Source organism: Octopus sinensis, linkage group LG19 (assembly GCF_006345805.1).
Source record: "Octopus sinensis linkage group LG19, ASM634580v1, whole genome shotgun sequence".
NCBI classification, from domain to species: Eukaryota; Metazoa; Mollusca; class Cephalopoda; order Octopoda; family Octopodidae; genus Octopus; species Octopus sinensis.
The window spans coordinates 35033823-35050561 of record NC_043015.1 but is presented as its reverse complement, the minus strand read 5'-3'; the positions used below and the strand labels follow the sequence as shown (position 1 = coordinate 35050561).

The 16739-nt window shown below is 36.3% G+C and overlaps 1 protein-coding gene across 3 annotated transcripts in view; it reads left to right on the top strand.

Annotated features, from left to right (window-relative positions):
• LOC115222260 (telomerase Cajal body protein 1) overlaps positions 1-16739 on the top strand; it is a 37641-nt gene that overhangs the window by 13125 nt on the left and 7777 nt on the right. The window contains exons 3-7 of one of the 3 annotated variants that reach the window (XM_029792421.2): positions 1013-1121; positions 8625-8713; positions 9435-9525; positions 12369-12501; positions 16547-16645. In XM_029792421.2, coding sequence (XP_029648281.1) covers positions 1013-1121; positions 8625-8713; positions 9435-9525; positions 12369-12501; positions 16547-16645 — 521 coding nt within the window. Of the gene's footprint in view, positions 1-1012; positions 1126-8624; positions 8714-9434; positions 9526-12368; positions 12502-16546; positions 16646-16739 lie in introns of all 3 variants that reach the window. The other 2 variants (XM_036511128.1, XM_036511129.1) reach the window with 2 other exon arrangements.

The window sequence follows — 16739 nt, the reverse complement described above, 5'->3', positions numbered from 1 at the left end:
CTCTGCGATCTATTTACATATGGTATGGATTTCTCCATGATGACCTGGGTATACACCTAATAAATTTAGAAAAGATGTTATATGTACCTTTAGTCAATGAGGCCTCAGAATTACTGTAACCCCTAATCTGTTAAAAGCTGATTTTTAGATGTTTCCCTAGGCTTAAAGTTGTACTCTAATAAACCCTATCATAAACTGAATGAGAAACTCATGTATATACATAAACAGTCCTGTCACCCAATTTAGTGTTTAAAATCCTAATAACCAACTTCAGTAATAGAATATCTAATCTCTCCTCTTCTAAGGAAATATTTGACAAAGCAGCCCTCTTCTACAATAATGCCCTAGCTAACAGTAACTTCAAAGATCTTACAACCCAACAATTCAAAATATGAAACTTAAAAATTGACCTACAATATTAATGTTTCACTGCTCCCCTTTCTATTTGAATATTAAGACTAACATAGGCAAAAAATTCCTGGAATTACCAGATAAGCATTTCCCAGTAAACTATAAATACAGGAAAATTTTTAATAGGCATTTGGTGAAAATGTCATGCAATTGCTGCCCCAATATGAAGGACGTTTTTTTTTCTCATTTCAGTTTTCTTTGCATTCACCTTCCTCTTGCCTTTTCTTGTTTTTTCAAATAAGATCAGTCATGTGTATCTGAGCTTGAAGGTTTGCTTGGAAACAGGAGGAATGATACATAAATCTGCTGAACTATTGTGTTTCTACAGCATGAAACTGTTAATAGCTCATATTTAAATAATGTGTATATTAAATGGTATTTATCCATCACTGGATGGAGTCCTTCTTTTGTTGAACCTACTGATAACAGAACAGTAAACTATATATATATATTTATATACATATGTATAAATTTTATAGCTTTTATTTTGTTGTAAGTTCTGTGCTCTGTTTGAGTTTTTCTTTGTATGCTGTCATATAAAAGTAAAATAGTTGAAAGACTCATTAAAGATGATTTTATTGATTTTGGTTGTTAATGCCAGGGCTCCTGATGGATCATGTCTACTGACCAATAGTGAAGACCAATGTTTGAGGTTGTTCAATTTACCAGAGAAGATTTATAATGGAGAAATACAAAATTTACCACCAATTGCAAGTATATCTTTCATTTCATTGTTTATCTGCTTGATATTTTCCCTTTAAAGGAAAGAAAATTTCATGCAACATTTTTTCTCTCTTTTTCATTGAATTTTATCGATTTTTAATTTTTTTATTTATTTTTTTTTTGTAGAGAGTTCATTTGGATTTCTTTTCTCATACCATTCTGATTGGATGAGCTTAGTTTATAATTCTCCATACATAGGCGGCGAGCTGGTAGAAACGTTAGCATGCCGGGCGAAATTCGTAGCAGTATTTCGTCTGTCGTTACGTTCTGAGTTCAAATTCCGCCGAGGTCGACTTTGCCTTTCATTCTTTCGGGGTCGATAAATTAAGTACCAGTTACGCACTGGGGTTGATGTAATCGACTTAATCCCTTTGTCTGTCCTTGTTTGTCCCCTCTATGTTTAGCCCATTGTGGGTAGTAAAGAAATATATAATTCTCCATACATCTCAGCCTTGTATCATTTCATCTGTACATTATCCATTTAGTATACATCTTCTTATCAGAGAGGCTGTGACATTGGCTTAAATTGCTTTAATTTTTCAGATTTTTTTAATAATTAACTTGCACTCATCCATCTTTGAAAGTTAATATCAAAACATCTAAAAGATCATACTTATGATTTCTCTACAATTCCTGCAGATTCTCTGCATTTTCACCTCACATCTTACTTATATCTCATGAAACATTTTGATGGTAAGTTGCATCTTCCATCCTTTTGAACTATGACCACTAGTTTATTACTGATTTCTCTTTCAGTGAGTATAGATAAGATACTCTGCTATCACTATTTTCAACTACAGCAACTGAATGACTGTGTATTGTGTATATTGTTTAGCCTACTTGAAATAGTTGACAAATCTCTCTCACAGCATACCTTACCATCTTAGAAAAAAGGAATACATTTGATAATGTGGTTCTAGGTGAACAGTGCTAGGAAAGAAGTGTGGTCATGACTGGAATGCCATTGATCATAGGCTAAATCAAGGTTTACAACTGCAGCATCTGAGTGTCATGTTGTTTGTATTTCAATATAGCATCTATCCCTATATATTCTGAGTCCAAATTCCATTGGAGCTGATTTTGTCTTTAATCCCTATTGGATACATAAAACAAGTATGATTCAATTGCATCCTCATCCATTATGAATTCCTAACTTTGTTCTAGTGTGAGGAATTAATCTACCTTCATAGTTTTTAATTTTTTGTATTTGCACTTCATAGATTAAATGTTCTCTTAAAGTCTCACTTTTTTAGTCAATTCTTTAAGATTATTGTTTTCCATCACCCTATCTGTTAATTCAGTTGATACTAATACTCTGCATACTTTATTTTAAAGGTGTTGAATCTGATGTTTAAAGCATTTTTCCATATCTTGGGACTTGCTGTGTAGAGATCTGTTTGACCCTTCACAATTCTTTTCAGTCACTGAGAATAACTTTGTTATTGAGCTTATCTGTCTCATTATTTTCCCACCAGACTACTATTCTCTTTTCAGCAGTATTCTTTCGGCTTGATTATATTTTTATTTAATACTAGCAGTATAGCCCGGCTTTGCTTGGGATTAAGTTAGGATTAAGCTAATCAAGCTCTTTATTTCAAAGCAAACTAAGTAACATCGACGTCAAATTTGAGTGAAATCCGTTGAAATTGGTAAACTTTTGGCTGAAATTTTGCAGACAATTTGATTGGGAAATCCCATAAGGAATCAGTTTATCGATTTTTTTCCACTCATCGATTGTTTTTTTGTTTTTGGAGAACTTAAAGCATTCAAAGATCCCATGAGTCCTAAGTTATGCTGGCATCAAGTTTGAACAAAATACATCAAAATTGGTAGATGTTATGGTTGAAAAAAGTCAGATCTCTCCTTTTGAAAACATGGACAGTTTCGAAACATTGTTTACAAAATGCAAATTTGGCACCCGGACGTAAGTTTTGTAAGTGGAAGAGAGAAGCCTACCTTCTCCCTCAGAGATGTGAGAGTCAGATCTCTCCTTTCGAAAACATGAACAGTTTCAAAACATTGCTTATAAAATAATAGCTTATCGTTTGCGAAAGTGCGCGTCTACAGTCAACAGTCAACACGTAGGTCTTTTGCTCTGGTAACCTCTGCTCTCTCCCATGTTCACGCACGACCAGCTATATATCGCTATGAGTAGAACAACGGATTCAACTAATTTGGAAATTAGTTGTGGAGAAACAGAGAATATCGTGTATATATATATATATATATATATATATATATATATATATATATATTTATATATGGGCAACACGCACACACACACACACACATTGCATACATGTGTTTTGTACTCATACATGCTCGTGTGTGTATGTGTGACTGAAGCCATTTACATACATTCATACATACATAACAACACCTGTCTGTTTTTGCCTATCAATTACTCAGTAAAAAGACGAAATTTTAAAAATCTGTTATCTCTCTCTCTCTCTCCCTCCCTCCCTCTCTTTACACCGTCGCTAGTAGGGGACTTAACTCATGTTGGTAAACAATGGTGGATTTCTCCACCGTGAAAATTGTTATGGTCGAAAATTTATTTTTACCGCTATTCTCTGGTGCCTCGGGAAAAAATAATTTGATGAAAATACAGCTAGGGTCATGACAAATATCCTCCTAAAATTGGAGCGACATGCGTGCTAATTTGTGGGCATGCATAAATTACATTCATGTTCACACACACACATCCTGCCTTTTATATATATACAGATTTAGTATCAGGTATCACTATACACCATTACTTTTTGCCTTCTGTTTAAACATATTTTTATGCTTGTGTAAAATGTGTTGTTTGGTCTAGGGATCCTTAAAATAATCAACTAAAAAGCTTTTCAATAATAGTCCTGATTTAATTTCATTAGTCAAAAATGGTCTTGTAAGGTTTCTCTTACTGTTTTCATTTAAACATTTCAAGTTGACAGCAGTATTGTAGTTAGAGCATTTAAAAATAGAAGGCAGGGAAAGCATCTGATCCATCAGGAATTAATGCCAAGATGCTTAAGATGTTTGGTTGAGTAGGATATGAATGAGTTACCCACATAGTAAATTAGGTAGTATAAGAAGGTGTCCTATGCAAGGATTGGCATAGCAGCAGTAGTGTTAACTGTTACAAAAGAGATGCTCAAGAGCTATGTAATTACAAAGGTTTAAAATTGTTAGATCAAGTAAAGAAATTCATGGAAAGAGTCATAACTCAGTTGATGAGGAAGAAAATAAGTATATATGAGACAGTTAAGTTTTGTGCTGGGAAGAAGTATTCTCAGTCAGAAAACTGTAGAAGTACTTAACCAAAACTAATCCTCTATACCTCCTTTTTGTTGATGTATAGAAAGCCTTTGACTGGCTTCCACACTGTAAAATCTGGTAGTCACTGAGGAAGTTAGGAGAAGTATGGCTTTTGAGAGCCACACAATCCATATATAATGGTACAGTTAATAAGGAGATAGTCAGCAATGAATTCAGTGATGAATTAATTTTGAAGTAGGAGTTCATCTGAGGTCAATCTGCAGCTCATTTTTTTAAATTATAGTCCTCCAGGCAATTAAAGGATTTTAAGGTTAGATGTCCATGAGAACTTCTAAATGCTGATTACCAAGATCTCCTGCCAAACTTCTAATAAATTTAGAGAAGAAATTCCAGTTGCACAAGCAAAACCTAGAATCAAGAATAAAATTTGAAAAACTAATGCATTAGTAAGTAGGAGATAAGACAAGATTCTGCTACCATACTCAGTATGCAATGATAGTACAGTAAAAATAAGTCATATAAAGCTCAGAGCAAAGGGCAAATTGCACAATGCTTGTGTATGAAGTGTGGTGTTACATAGTTGTAAAACAAGAGCCCATAAATGCTGAGGACCAGCAAATGTTAGAAAGAAATGAAGTGAACATGTTCTGCTGGATGTGTACTATTAGCATGTATGAACAATGGAGAACAAATGAATTGAGAGAAAAATTGAATATAAGAGGAATCAGAAGTAGTGTGCAAAAGAAAAGTCTGTACTGGTAAGAACATGTGATTCATACGGAGAAGAAATGTATAAAGAAATGATGCACACTAAAAGTGGATGGTATCTGTAAAAGAGGGCTACTAAAGAAGACTTGGGATGAAAAGATGAAGATTGATCTAAAGGTTTTGCATCTCATGAGGTTCATCATCATCATCATCGTTTAATGTCCGTTCTCCATGCTAGCATGGGTTGGACGGTTCGACCGGGATCTGTAAGCCAGAAGGCTGCACCAGGCTCCAGTCTTATCTGGCAGTGTTTCTAGAGCTGGATGCCCTTCCTAACGCCAACCACTCCGTGAGTGTAATGGGTGCTTTTTATGTGTCACCAGCACAGGTGCCAGGCGAGGCTGGCAACGGCCACGATCGGATTGGTGCTTTTAACATGCCACCGGCACAGAAGCCAGTCAAGGCAGCGCTGGCATTGGCCACGTTCGGATGGTGCTTGTTACGTGCCACCAGCACAGGGATTACAACTACAATTTCCATTGATTTTTGATGTTGATGTACTTGACTCAATAGGTCTCCTCAAGCACACGGTCGAAACGGTGTTTCTTTACTTGCCACCTGCACACGAGTCAGTCCAGCGGCACTGGCAACTTCCGGGTGCCTGACATAGGATTGGTTCAATTTCAATTCCGATTTCACTTGCCCCAACAGGTCTTCACAAGCAGAGTTTAGTGTCCAATGAAGGGAGGTTGGCATGGGTGCCAGTCGTCGGATGAGGGTCGATTTCGAATTCAATTTTGACTTCACTTGCCTCAACAGGTCTTCACATGTCCAAGGAAGGAAAGGCATGCATAAGTGGGCTGGCTACATCCCTGGCAAGGGACACGGGATGGACTCACTTGTCCTGCCGGGTCTTCTCATGCACAGCATATTTCCAAAGGTCTCGGTCACTAGTCATTGCCTCGGTGAGGCCTAATGTTCGAAGGTTGTGCTTCTCCACCTTGTCCCAGGTTTTCCTGGGTCTACCTCTTCCACGGGTTCCTTCAACCGCTAGGGATTGGCACTTTTCACACACCTATCTTCATCCATTCTCGCCACATGACTCTACCAGCGCAATCGTCTCTCTTGCACACCACAGCTGATGAGGTTTGCTGATAAAAGACTGTGTTAGTTGATAAGATGTAAGAAGACCTGCACTCATAATAAAACAAGGGTGACTGAGATGGATGCACTCATTAGACTCTTCCTCTATCTCTCACCTCTTCTACACCAGCCTCCTGCCTCTTACTTTCACCGACTCTTTCTGCATAGCTTTTCTGTTTTCTTGTTACCCTCTTTTCCCCTCTATCATGCACCTCCACCACTACCCCAGGCCCACTTGTTCACAAAATAGCACTGAATCTTCCTTTATTCATCTTACCCACTTCTATTTACTTCCCCTATTCATCTCTCTCTAACCCCTGGTTTTCTTCTACTACTTTTCTCTGCACTGTCTCTTCTCTTCCTTCTATCTCTACCAACTTCTAACAATAGTAAATTTGTTCCTCCCATATTTTCACTTCCTCAGTACCTCATCTTAAGTCAGCATATGCTGTTACCATCTCTTCTATTTTCTCTCTCACTATAATCTGATGAGTTATAAGATGATCTCACTAGAGTCAATGCATGATAAAATGCACTCTGTACATGCAGTAAAGTCATAGGCAGATCAAACAGTTATAATATGTACATGAGAGGACTTTTTAGTCTTGTCTAGTACATGACAACCTGTTTAGTTGCTGATGCCTTGGTAAAATGCACCCAGTACACTCTGTAAAGTGGTTGGTGTTATGAAAGACATCTAGCTGTAGACTGAGATGTCTGAGGAAGCTGTGGTCCACTGACACATCCATCAGGGCAATAACTTTGCATAAAACTGACTCAGATCATCATGGGGGTGATCTGTTCACCCTATGCCAGTAAGGGTAGTGGATGTAAATGATGATGATGACTACATTCTCTTAAAGCTCATATGGTATAATGATGATAATTCCAAACTGCAACATGCAGTCAAGGTGCAGTTCTCCAACCTATATAAGAGGGTAGTATCTCTAAATAAGTCACTAACTTGGGCATCAAACCCATGACGGCATGAAAATTTGACCTAAAAGGATGATATTGGTACAATTGACAGTGACAGCAATACTACCACAAAATATGATCAGAACTGACTGGAGGTGTGTATACAATGTAGAAATGTCCATGACATTCTACAGAGGGAAAGCAGTGTCCATGACCCTCTACAGAACCTCTGATACTAGTAAGAGGAAAGAGGGTATCTTCAAACTAGAGGCTTGTTCCAAATGCTTGCAACAGACAGGATTCTGTTAAAGGCACTGAAAATGCCAGGTGGTGCTGTTGAAGTAAGTGATGGATTGAGTCTGATACCCAAGATTAAGTTTACCATCCAGGATTAAATGTACCACTCATTATTCATTATCATCATCATCATCATTTAACGTCTGCTTTCCATGCTGGCATGGGTTGGATGGTTTGACTGAAAACTGGCAAGCCAGGAGGCTGCACCTGGCTCCAATCTGATCTGGCAAGGTTTCTACAGCTGGATGCCCTTCCTAGCACCAACCACTCTGAGAGTGTAGTGGGTGCTTTTTATGTGCCACCGGCACAGGTGCCAGTGAGGCAGCGCTGGCATTGGCCATGACTATGATTTCACTTAACTCAACAGCTCTTCTGAAGTACAGCATATTGCCCGACGATTGAAGAATACTTTTAAATGGGCCAGTTATGGGACACTGGCATTGGCCACAATCTCACTCAGTTAGCCATGTCTTTTCAACGGCCTCGGTCACTTGTCATTGCCTCTGTGAGGCCCAATGTTTGAAGGTCGTACTTCACCACTTCATCCCATATCTTCCTGGGACTACCTCTTCCACAGGTTCCCTCCACTGTTAGGGTGTAACACTTTTTCACACAGCTGCCCTCATCCATACACAACACATGACCATATTAGCACGGTTGTCTCTCTTGCACACCACATCTCATGCTTCTTATGTCCAACTTTTCTCTCAGGGTGCTTACACTCTGTTGTGTTTGCACACATTACACATCCATTGGGGCATACTAGCTTCATTTCTTTCATGCCTATGCATGTCCTCAGCAGTTGCATGCCATGTTTCACTGCCATGTAGCATGGCTGTTTGCACTCCTGCATTATACAGTCTACCTTTCACTCAGAGCGAGAGGCTCTTTGTCACCAGCAGAGGTAGGAGCTCTCTGAACTTTGCCCAGCCTATTCTTATTCTTACAGCTACATTCTCAGAGCATCCACCCCCCACTACTAACTTGGTCACCTAGGTAACGGAAGCTATCAACTACTTCTAGTTTTTCCCCTTGGCATGTGATGGAGTCTGTTTTCTGTACATCTTTAGTGTTTATTGCATGTGTGCATCTTCCACACACAAAAACTGTCTTGAAGATTAAAAAAATGACTATCTTTGGTAATATTTTCTATTCCATAGGATGCAGTCCTGAAGATGTTTGAATCAGGAACAATTTATGACTACTGCTGGTATCCAGGAATGTCATCAGCTTCTCCAGACACTTGTTGGTGAGCATTTTAGACTGTAGACTGATTCCTTTCTTTCTCAATTGATAATGTAACATTGTAGCATGAGGTTTCCCAATAGAACTCATTTTCTGAATATTTGCTATTTGGCTGAACAATCAGTCATGATTTTATACTGGGAAAAAAAAGCTGCTAAAAAAGGAATTTGATAAAAATTTGTGGAACATTTATGGAAAATAATTGTATTTTTAAGTGTAATTTGTTGTTCCTTTTTAGAAATATAAAAGTATTATTTAATTGACCAGTTATTTGATTACAATAAATGCATTGAAGAGAAGAAAAAATGTAATGTTTTGGTTCATACAATTCTTATTTCTGGCTAACTGGTATTGCTAATGTTCATCTAGGAACACAAGTTAGTAGTGGTGGTAGTAGTAGTAGTAGCAGCAGCAGCAGGAGTATCATTCGGTGATTTGTTGTATGGGTATTTCATAATTATTATTTGTGGGTACTCATTATCAAACTTACACTACTGAATGAATAAATTTGGACCTCATGTTTGCTTAAAATAGTTTCAGTCAGTTTATGGTTTATCAATATTGAAGCTAAGTGGATTAGTTGGGTTAATACCATAATCCATTGTTCTCTCTAGAGAGTTCAACTCCATTATTATTTTTAGTAAAGTATGAATAAAAATATATTCTCTGAATTATGATTTTTTTTTTCACTAACAATATTTCTATAATTCTTTCTGCTTTTGTAGCTTAGCTAGTACATCCAAAAATAATCCAGTCCATTTGTGGGATGCTTTTACAGGGGAATTACGTTGTACATATAGAGCTTATGATCAAGCTGTAAGTAGTATTTCAGATTTCTGATTTTATTCCCTAAGAAAATTCATTAAAAAAGCACACTTTTTAAACTCAGTAATTTTTGGTGAGATTTAATAAGTTATTCTTCATTAAAAAATCTCATTGCATTTTATTATTCATTTATATTCATAAAATTGTATCATTCAAATAGGATAAAGTTAGCATGTCTGTTAGTGATGGCTACCTGTGCAATAATTACCATCTTATAAACATTATATAATCTACAAGCATACCTGTGTCGTCAAAAATTCAGACTGCTCTATTAATGATAGAAAATGGTGCATCAAAACAATGGGAGTGTAGCAGGAGTTTTCAGCAATCCAATCACTATATTTGATATTGCAGTTCACTAGAATATTACCCATGTGATCAACAAAATCTAACTTATCACAACTTCACATGGAATAGGCTCCAGTGACAATTTCAACTTTTTGCGCGCTTTCTGAGCCTAACCATCAGTATTAAATTCAACAATTGAGAGACAGCAGAGATGAGATGGCAGACAGGCATGGTAGCTGTTGACTCAAGCTGACAACAAACAATGAATGCTTGGCAATAGCAACACAATAACTGTCAGTTAACTTTTTGACTACTACTGAAATTACACCAAGACCAATAACATTTCAACTGCCTCTTGATGTTTTCTCATGTGTAGTAATGACAGTATTTGTTTTTTGTGTATGGAAAGAATAAAATCTTGTTTATCATAAATCTCACCTTCTCCAGTGTTCTTCGTACAACTGATGCCACACACATTTAAAGAACATCTTTGCAGCCAATGCTGAAGGAAGAATATGATATGGCTTAGAAACAACTCACCAATGGCTCCATCTGCTGGACACTACTGCTACACAATTTACCAACATTTTGCAAGTTTATATGAACACTGATATGTCTCTGGAAGAATTTTCTCTGCCATTGTAGCCTTGCTGCTTCACAATCATCTCTGTCATTCATACTCTAGTGATTGTGTATCAAACACACTTCTTCTCAGCACTTCAAACGTTTTCAGCAACACTACCTAGATGTCAGTACCTGCAGCAGCATCGTTATCAACCAACATACTCAGTAAATTCCTATTCATCCTATTTTCTTTGTGGCTCATTGTCAAAAAAGACTCCATTAGCATTGAATGCCTGCAATTAGTTCATCTTGCATCTCTAATGACATCGACCTCACCATCTGAACAAACAATATCTTCCACTCATGCCTCCATCTATTCTGGTGACAACATGGATATTTCCAGTGCAGTAATAAAAAAGACCATTTTCTTCATCAAGATTACTATTTTCTTTCTTACTGATTTCCCTTTCTTTCTGTTTACATTGCACACACTTGACATGCATACATTTATATTTAGCATGCACACAAACGCCCCACACTTGCATAATATGCACATAGACACGTCGCAAACACATTCATTGCTAGCATTCTACATAGAATTACTATGGATGCAACCTGATTTCAGCTACTTATATTCCTAAGCTTGGAAATAGCTGAATAAGTTCACAATACCAACCCATGGTATTCAATGTGCATATTCAGATGCACATGAATATGCAACTAACAACCCACTGGTATACATGACACCAACACTCTGGTGTCCATGCACATGACTATGTATGAGTCACTCACTCCCTCATTCACTCACTTATACATTTAGCTGCACTCGTCTGGCTTGCATATATGTATCTTCATCAGATCTTCTTTTCTAGTATTTCTAAAATCATACTTTGGGCTACCATTTAACCAACATTTTTAATCTTTTCTAATTCATGCTCCTTTACACAAATTATTGTATCTTGCAATTCCTGCACTGTTGTCATCATTTCATTCAATTCACTATGAATGGGCATTTTACTGCCTGGAGAGCCATGTAATGAGAATATTCAGCAGTCCAATCACTATGTTGCTCCAGCAATGATTTCATCTTTCTGGGCCTAGGCTATCAGTGTAAGTCTGGCACCCCTTGACTACTTGACAGGGAGCTTTGAGTGAACATTGGCAGACAGCAGTAACAAGATGGCAGATGAATGGCAAACAGACTTATCAATATGGGAACTGAGCTTATTGCAAACTCTTCTTGTAAATTTTATGCTACATTCATGTTTAGGATCATTATTCGAAAAATCTTCAGACGTTCCTCTATAAGTGCTAACCCTTTAGCAATAATTCTTAGTCAATTTAATGTGGTGTAGTGAAACATTCATTGAAGTCGGCAAGATTTGAATATGTAAACTTTAGGCTGCAAGTGAACTGAGAAAACTGTTTAATATTAGTGGCATTGATTGGTGTACACTAACTACTAGTATTTGCAAAACTCTTTTCTATACATTTTAAAGAATACTTCCAGTGTGCTTAATATGACAATTTATGGCCAGTGTTTGATCTGCAAGAATTATTTCTCCTATATTTGAAATGGTAAGACATTCCTGACATCTGGAATGATAAATATTTAGTTTGTTTGTTCATCTCATTTTTTTCAATAACATTTATTTCTCTACTTACCTTTTCTATATCTCTTTCAAAGCTGCAAATCAAGTAACTAATGCAATCATTACCCATTTGTATATCATTGCTCCAGGACTCATTGTACTAATTACCAACTTTCAATGATTCAGGCTAAATATTGATTCAAAACACAGAAACATTTTCTTCTCATATGAAAAATTTCAGTATAGACTTGTTGGCAAAGTTGTAAAATGTGTGCTAAGAAAACTGACAACAGAAAATGAGCAAAAAAATGGAATAGTAACATTTTCTTCCCTTTTTCATTAACATATGACAAAATATCTTTGTAAACATATCACTTTTCAATTTTAAAGGATGAAATTACATCAGCACATAGCTTGGCATTCAGTTTGGATGGGAATAAACTTTTTTGTGGTTTTAACAAGATGTTAAGAATATTTGATGTCAGTCAACCAGGTCGGTTTTGTACCGAACAAGCAACATATTGTAAGTATTTCATTGTTTTTTGTTTGTATTTGTAATAAGTAAATAGTAAGGTAAAGGTAAAAACTGAATATATATTTTTATAAATCTAACTTTATGAAGTCATCATCATCATCATGTGCACCATAATTGTGCACTTACAAATGAAAATCACTTAAAACCAAATTACCATGTTGTATCAACATTACGTGTGTTTTTGCACCTGAAAATTCCAAACAATTTTTCACATTTATGAGGTGAAATTGATCAATTTTTACAAGCTGATTTCAAAAATTACAAAGAAATTATCCTATTACCTACAGTTTCTTCACAAAATCAATCATTGCATCTTACTATTATGCCCATATTTGACTATTGTCTTTTATTATTATCATTAATTGCCATATTTAAATAACAGTATAACTAATAGGCATAATTTTGAAAAATCAACATCTGGCAACATTTCGACTACTTCAGCTACACAGGGAAGTGCTGGCATCACAAGCTTCAGTCACCTCCAAGCAGGGAAGAGAGAAAGACATGCTTTACAAGCTTAGGCTGAAATGTATTTTTTCCTCATCCTTTTTTAGTGTGTATATGCTACATACATTGTTTTATTGTATCATATGTTACATTTCAATGCATCTTTAATGATATTATGTATACATTTAGATGGTGAATCAAATATAGGCTGTTTAACAAATGTCCCCTTCCCCTTTCCTTTCCTTCATTTGAAGTAAGGATGTCTTCTAGAAGATATACAGCAAGCATGGATAACTTTTGTTACATTTTTCGGAAGTTTATGACTAAAAATCATCAGAGAAACATTACTGAATTTGTAAAAAAAATTGACTCTGCCTAGTTTGGTGTGAAATTAAGGCCTACTCAATTTCTGTTGAAGAACTAAATCACTGGGCAAAATGTACAAAGAAGTCTTTTTGATTTGGCCTTCCAGTGATATGGAGAGAGCCTGAAGATCACAGTAAGATGCAGGCACACAATTTGAAGAGTGGTAAAAAGACTATTTATCCAAATCTGCCATCTGCTGCATTGCTCATGGACCAGATGTTCCAGTCTCGTCTCCATCAGGAAACCTTGGAGACACACACGAGTTCTGAGTCAGAAGACAGAAACAGCAATGATGAAGACTTCAATAGCAGTGAAAGTGAAGAACTCAACTATTCAACCCGTGTGAATTAAATGGGAGGAGGCATTGGAGGAGGTGACTTGAAACTAATTTGCATGTTGTTTGGACAACAGTCAGACTACACAAAGTTTTCCTGTTTCTCATGTAAATGGGACAGCAGATCCAGGAACCTCCATTGGTTTAAAAAAGAATAGCCAACTAGGGACACACTTACACGAGGAAAAAAGAATATCCTTCGAGAAAGTTTGGTTGACCTGAAAAGAGTTCTTTTGCCTACTCTACATATAAAACTTAGCCTCATGAAAGAATTCTTTAAAACTTTGTTGCAAGATGGGGAAGGCTTCAGGTATTTGTGTAACATATTTCTCTTCCTTTACTCAACTATCCCATTTATATTCTGATCCCCATTCCTTGTGAGTATGCCTAGCATTTTGCCATCATCTCTATCCTGCTGCCTCCCACTCTCTCTCTCTCTCTCTCTCTCCTCCTCCTCCTGCACTTCCATCAGGTTAGGTAACTGTGTATTTCCTTTGCAGGTGCACGCCTGTTTCTGTCTTCATTCCTGCTCTTTCTCTCTCCGGCTGGGTAACCTTGTACTTCATCTACAGCAAGACACCTGTATCTGTCTCATTATAATCTTTTTATCATCACCTCCGCCAATGCCTCCTCCCATCTCAAAAGTTGTTTTTTTCTTTATGTCTTGCAAGTACTTGGGGATCCTGTCAGTACAGGTGCCACTTAAAAGCACCCAGTCCACACTGTAAAGTGGTTGATGTTCAGAAAGGTACCCAGCTGTAAAAATCTTGCCAAAACTGACCTCGCCTGTACTCGTGTGCTGTAAAAAGCACTACTCACCTCATCTGTGCTTGTGTCACATAAAAAGCACTAAGTCCACTCCGGTGACTAGTTGGTGTTAAGAAGGGCATCAACTGTAAAAATCTTGCCAAAATAATCACAGAAGTTTGGTGCAGGCTTCAGCTTGGCCTGCTCTTGTGAAACCGTCCCACCCATGGCAGACAGATGTTAAACAATGATGATGTTTTCTGATCTGTCAGAGACTGAAGTTGAAGAGGGTATATATCAGTGGTTCTGAAGAGGATATATATCAGTGGTTCCCAAAGTGGGTGATATTGCCCCCCTGAGGGGGGGGGGTTCCAAGGGGGCATTGAAGAAAAATGGGATGATAATGGCTTAGCAATTCATGTAAAAAGTGAGGCAATAATGGGGTAGGTATTTGTGTAAAAACAACAAACTAGTGGGTTTACTAGGTTAAGTTTTGTTTGTGAAATACAGTTGCTTTGAATTTGCTTCAGAAAGAGGTCTGTGTTTGTGATGGTTAGTTGGGGTGGGGGCACTAGGAGTGTGGCCTGGGTGTCAAGGGGTTAGCAGCCCAAAAAAGTTTGGGAAGCACTGGTGTATATGTAGAACCAGATATAAGGAAACTTGTCAAGGATGAAAATTTTGAAAACTCTCTTAGTGATTCTGTAAAAGATGCATGGATTAGTTTGTTTTAAAGATGTGGGGAAGATCTTCTTGGTTAGTCACAAGGATTCAAGCTACAAAGACCATTGTGAGAAGAATTTTGAGGCCCTCAGAATGTAAAGTGAGCATTAAAGTTCATTTCCTACATGCCCCCTTGGATTTCTTTCCAGGAAATCTGTGGGATGTGAGTGAAGAACAGGGGGGAATGTTTCATGACATGAAGGAGATAGAAAGAAGATATCAGGGAAGATGGATTGTCAATATAATGACTGACTACTACTACATGTTACGTCGTGAATGTCCATCCACGTAAAAGAATTCCAAGCATAGTTTCCAAGTAAAAAAAGAAGAGATTTTGAGGTGTTGAACCTAAAAAATGAATGGAATCCTTATAAAAAAACCTACTTTCTCACCTTTCACTTGCATTTGCACCATTTTATTTTGTTAAATAAAGTACCAAATTCATTTTTATTGGTTTTATTTTTGTCTTGTCATATGTGGGTTTTCCTACAAATCATTAAATTAAACCTTAGGTAATGGGGAAGAGCTTTTTTCATATTTTGAATCAGCACCACAAAAATATAAAAAGAAACATGAAATTATCAAAACAATTTTCAAGCAATTCCATTTTTCATTAGAAAGTTAGTTTTTTCTATACCTACCAAATTAAAATTATGATATAATAACAGTTATTTCACCAATTTTCTGAATATATTGTATTCTAAGAAAGAATAAATTCTTTCTAAAGATGCTTTAAGTTCTTCAAAATTTGCTTTAACAGCAGCAGTTGTAACAAATGTAATTTCAAATATCAACCAAAATTGCCTTATCGAAATCTTTGCTAAACACAAATAATGATAAAATATTTTCAATTGTCATGTTGTATTTTTATGTGTAAAATAATTATAGCTTTAAGTTTTCTTATTAAGCAGCTTTATGATTAACATAAGTTCAACAAGAGCAATTTATATATAATTGCATCTAGTAATTGTAACCAGACATTTATATCCCATTGATCTCATCTCAAAGTGAAAAGAGCTGATCTGTTACTTTTAAATATTAGTTTTCCTAACTCTAAGCAGAAATTGAAGTGGAAAACAAATGATATTATAACTTGTTTATAATGCTAATAAGAGCAATTTTTTTTATATCTAATTTGATTATTATTTTTTTTTTTGTCCATTAATTGAGATATTGAAGAGATACGCAGCTTGAACTTTGATGAGTCATAAACTGTATACAAGAGTGTAGATAAGAACTTAGGTTTATATTTTCTTAATATTCGGCAATAAATAAGTATTAATGTGTTCAGCAGTTCGCTTTGGTATGTTTAGCATGTATAAATATTCTTTAAATAATTTACTTTCAAACTGACTTGGAGAGAGAGAAAGAATGAGAGACAATAGATTACATATAGCCATTTTATTTTTATAATATCAGCAAAGAAAAGAAAAAATGGCCAGTCTGGAATTATATCATGTATTGCACCTAGCCCTGTTGACATGTCCTTGTATGCTGCGGGTTCTTACTCTAAAGAAAGTAAGTTACTGTTTTCACCTTCATGTCATAAATCTTACATTTCTTTTTCATTCTATGAATATCTGATTTTATTACTCTGTTAGAATTGCATATG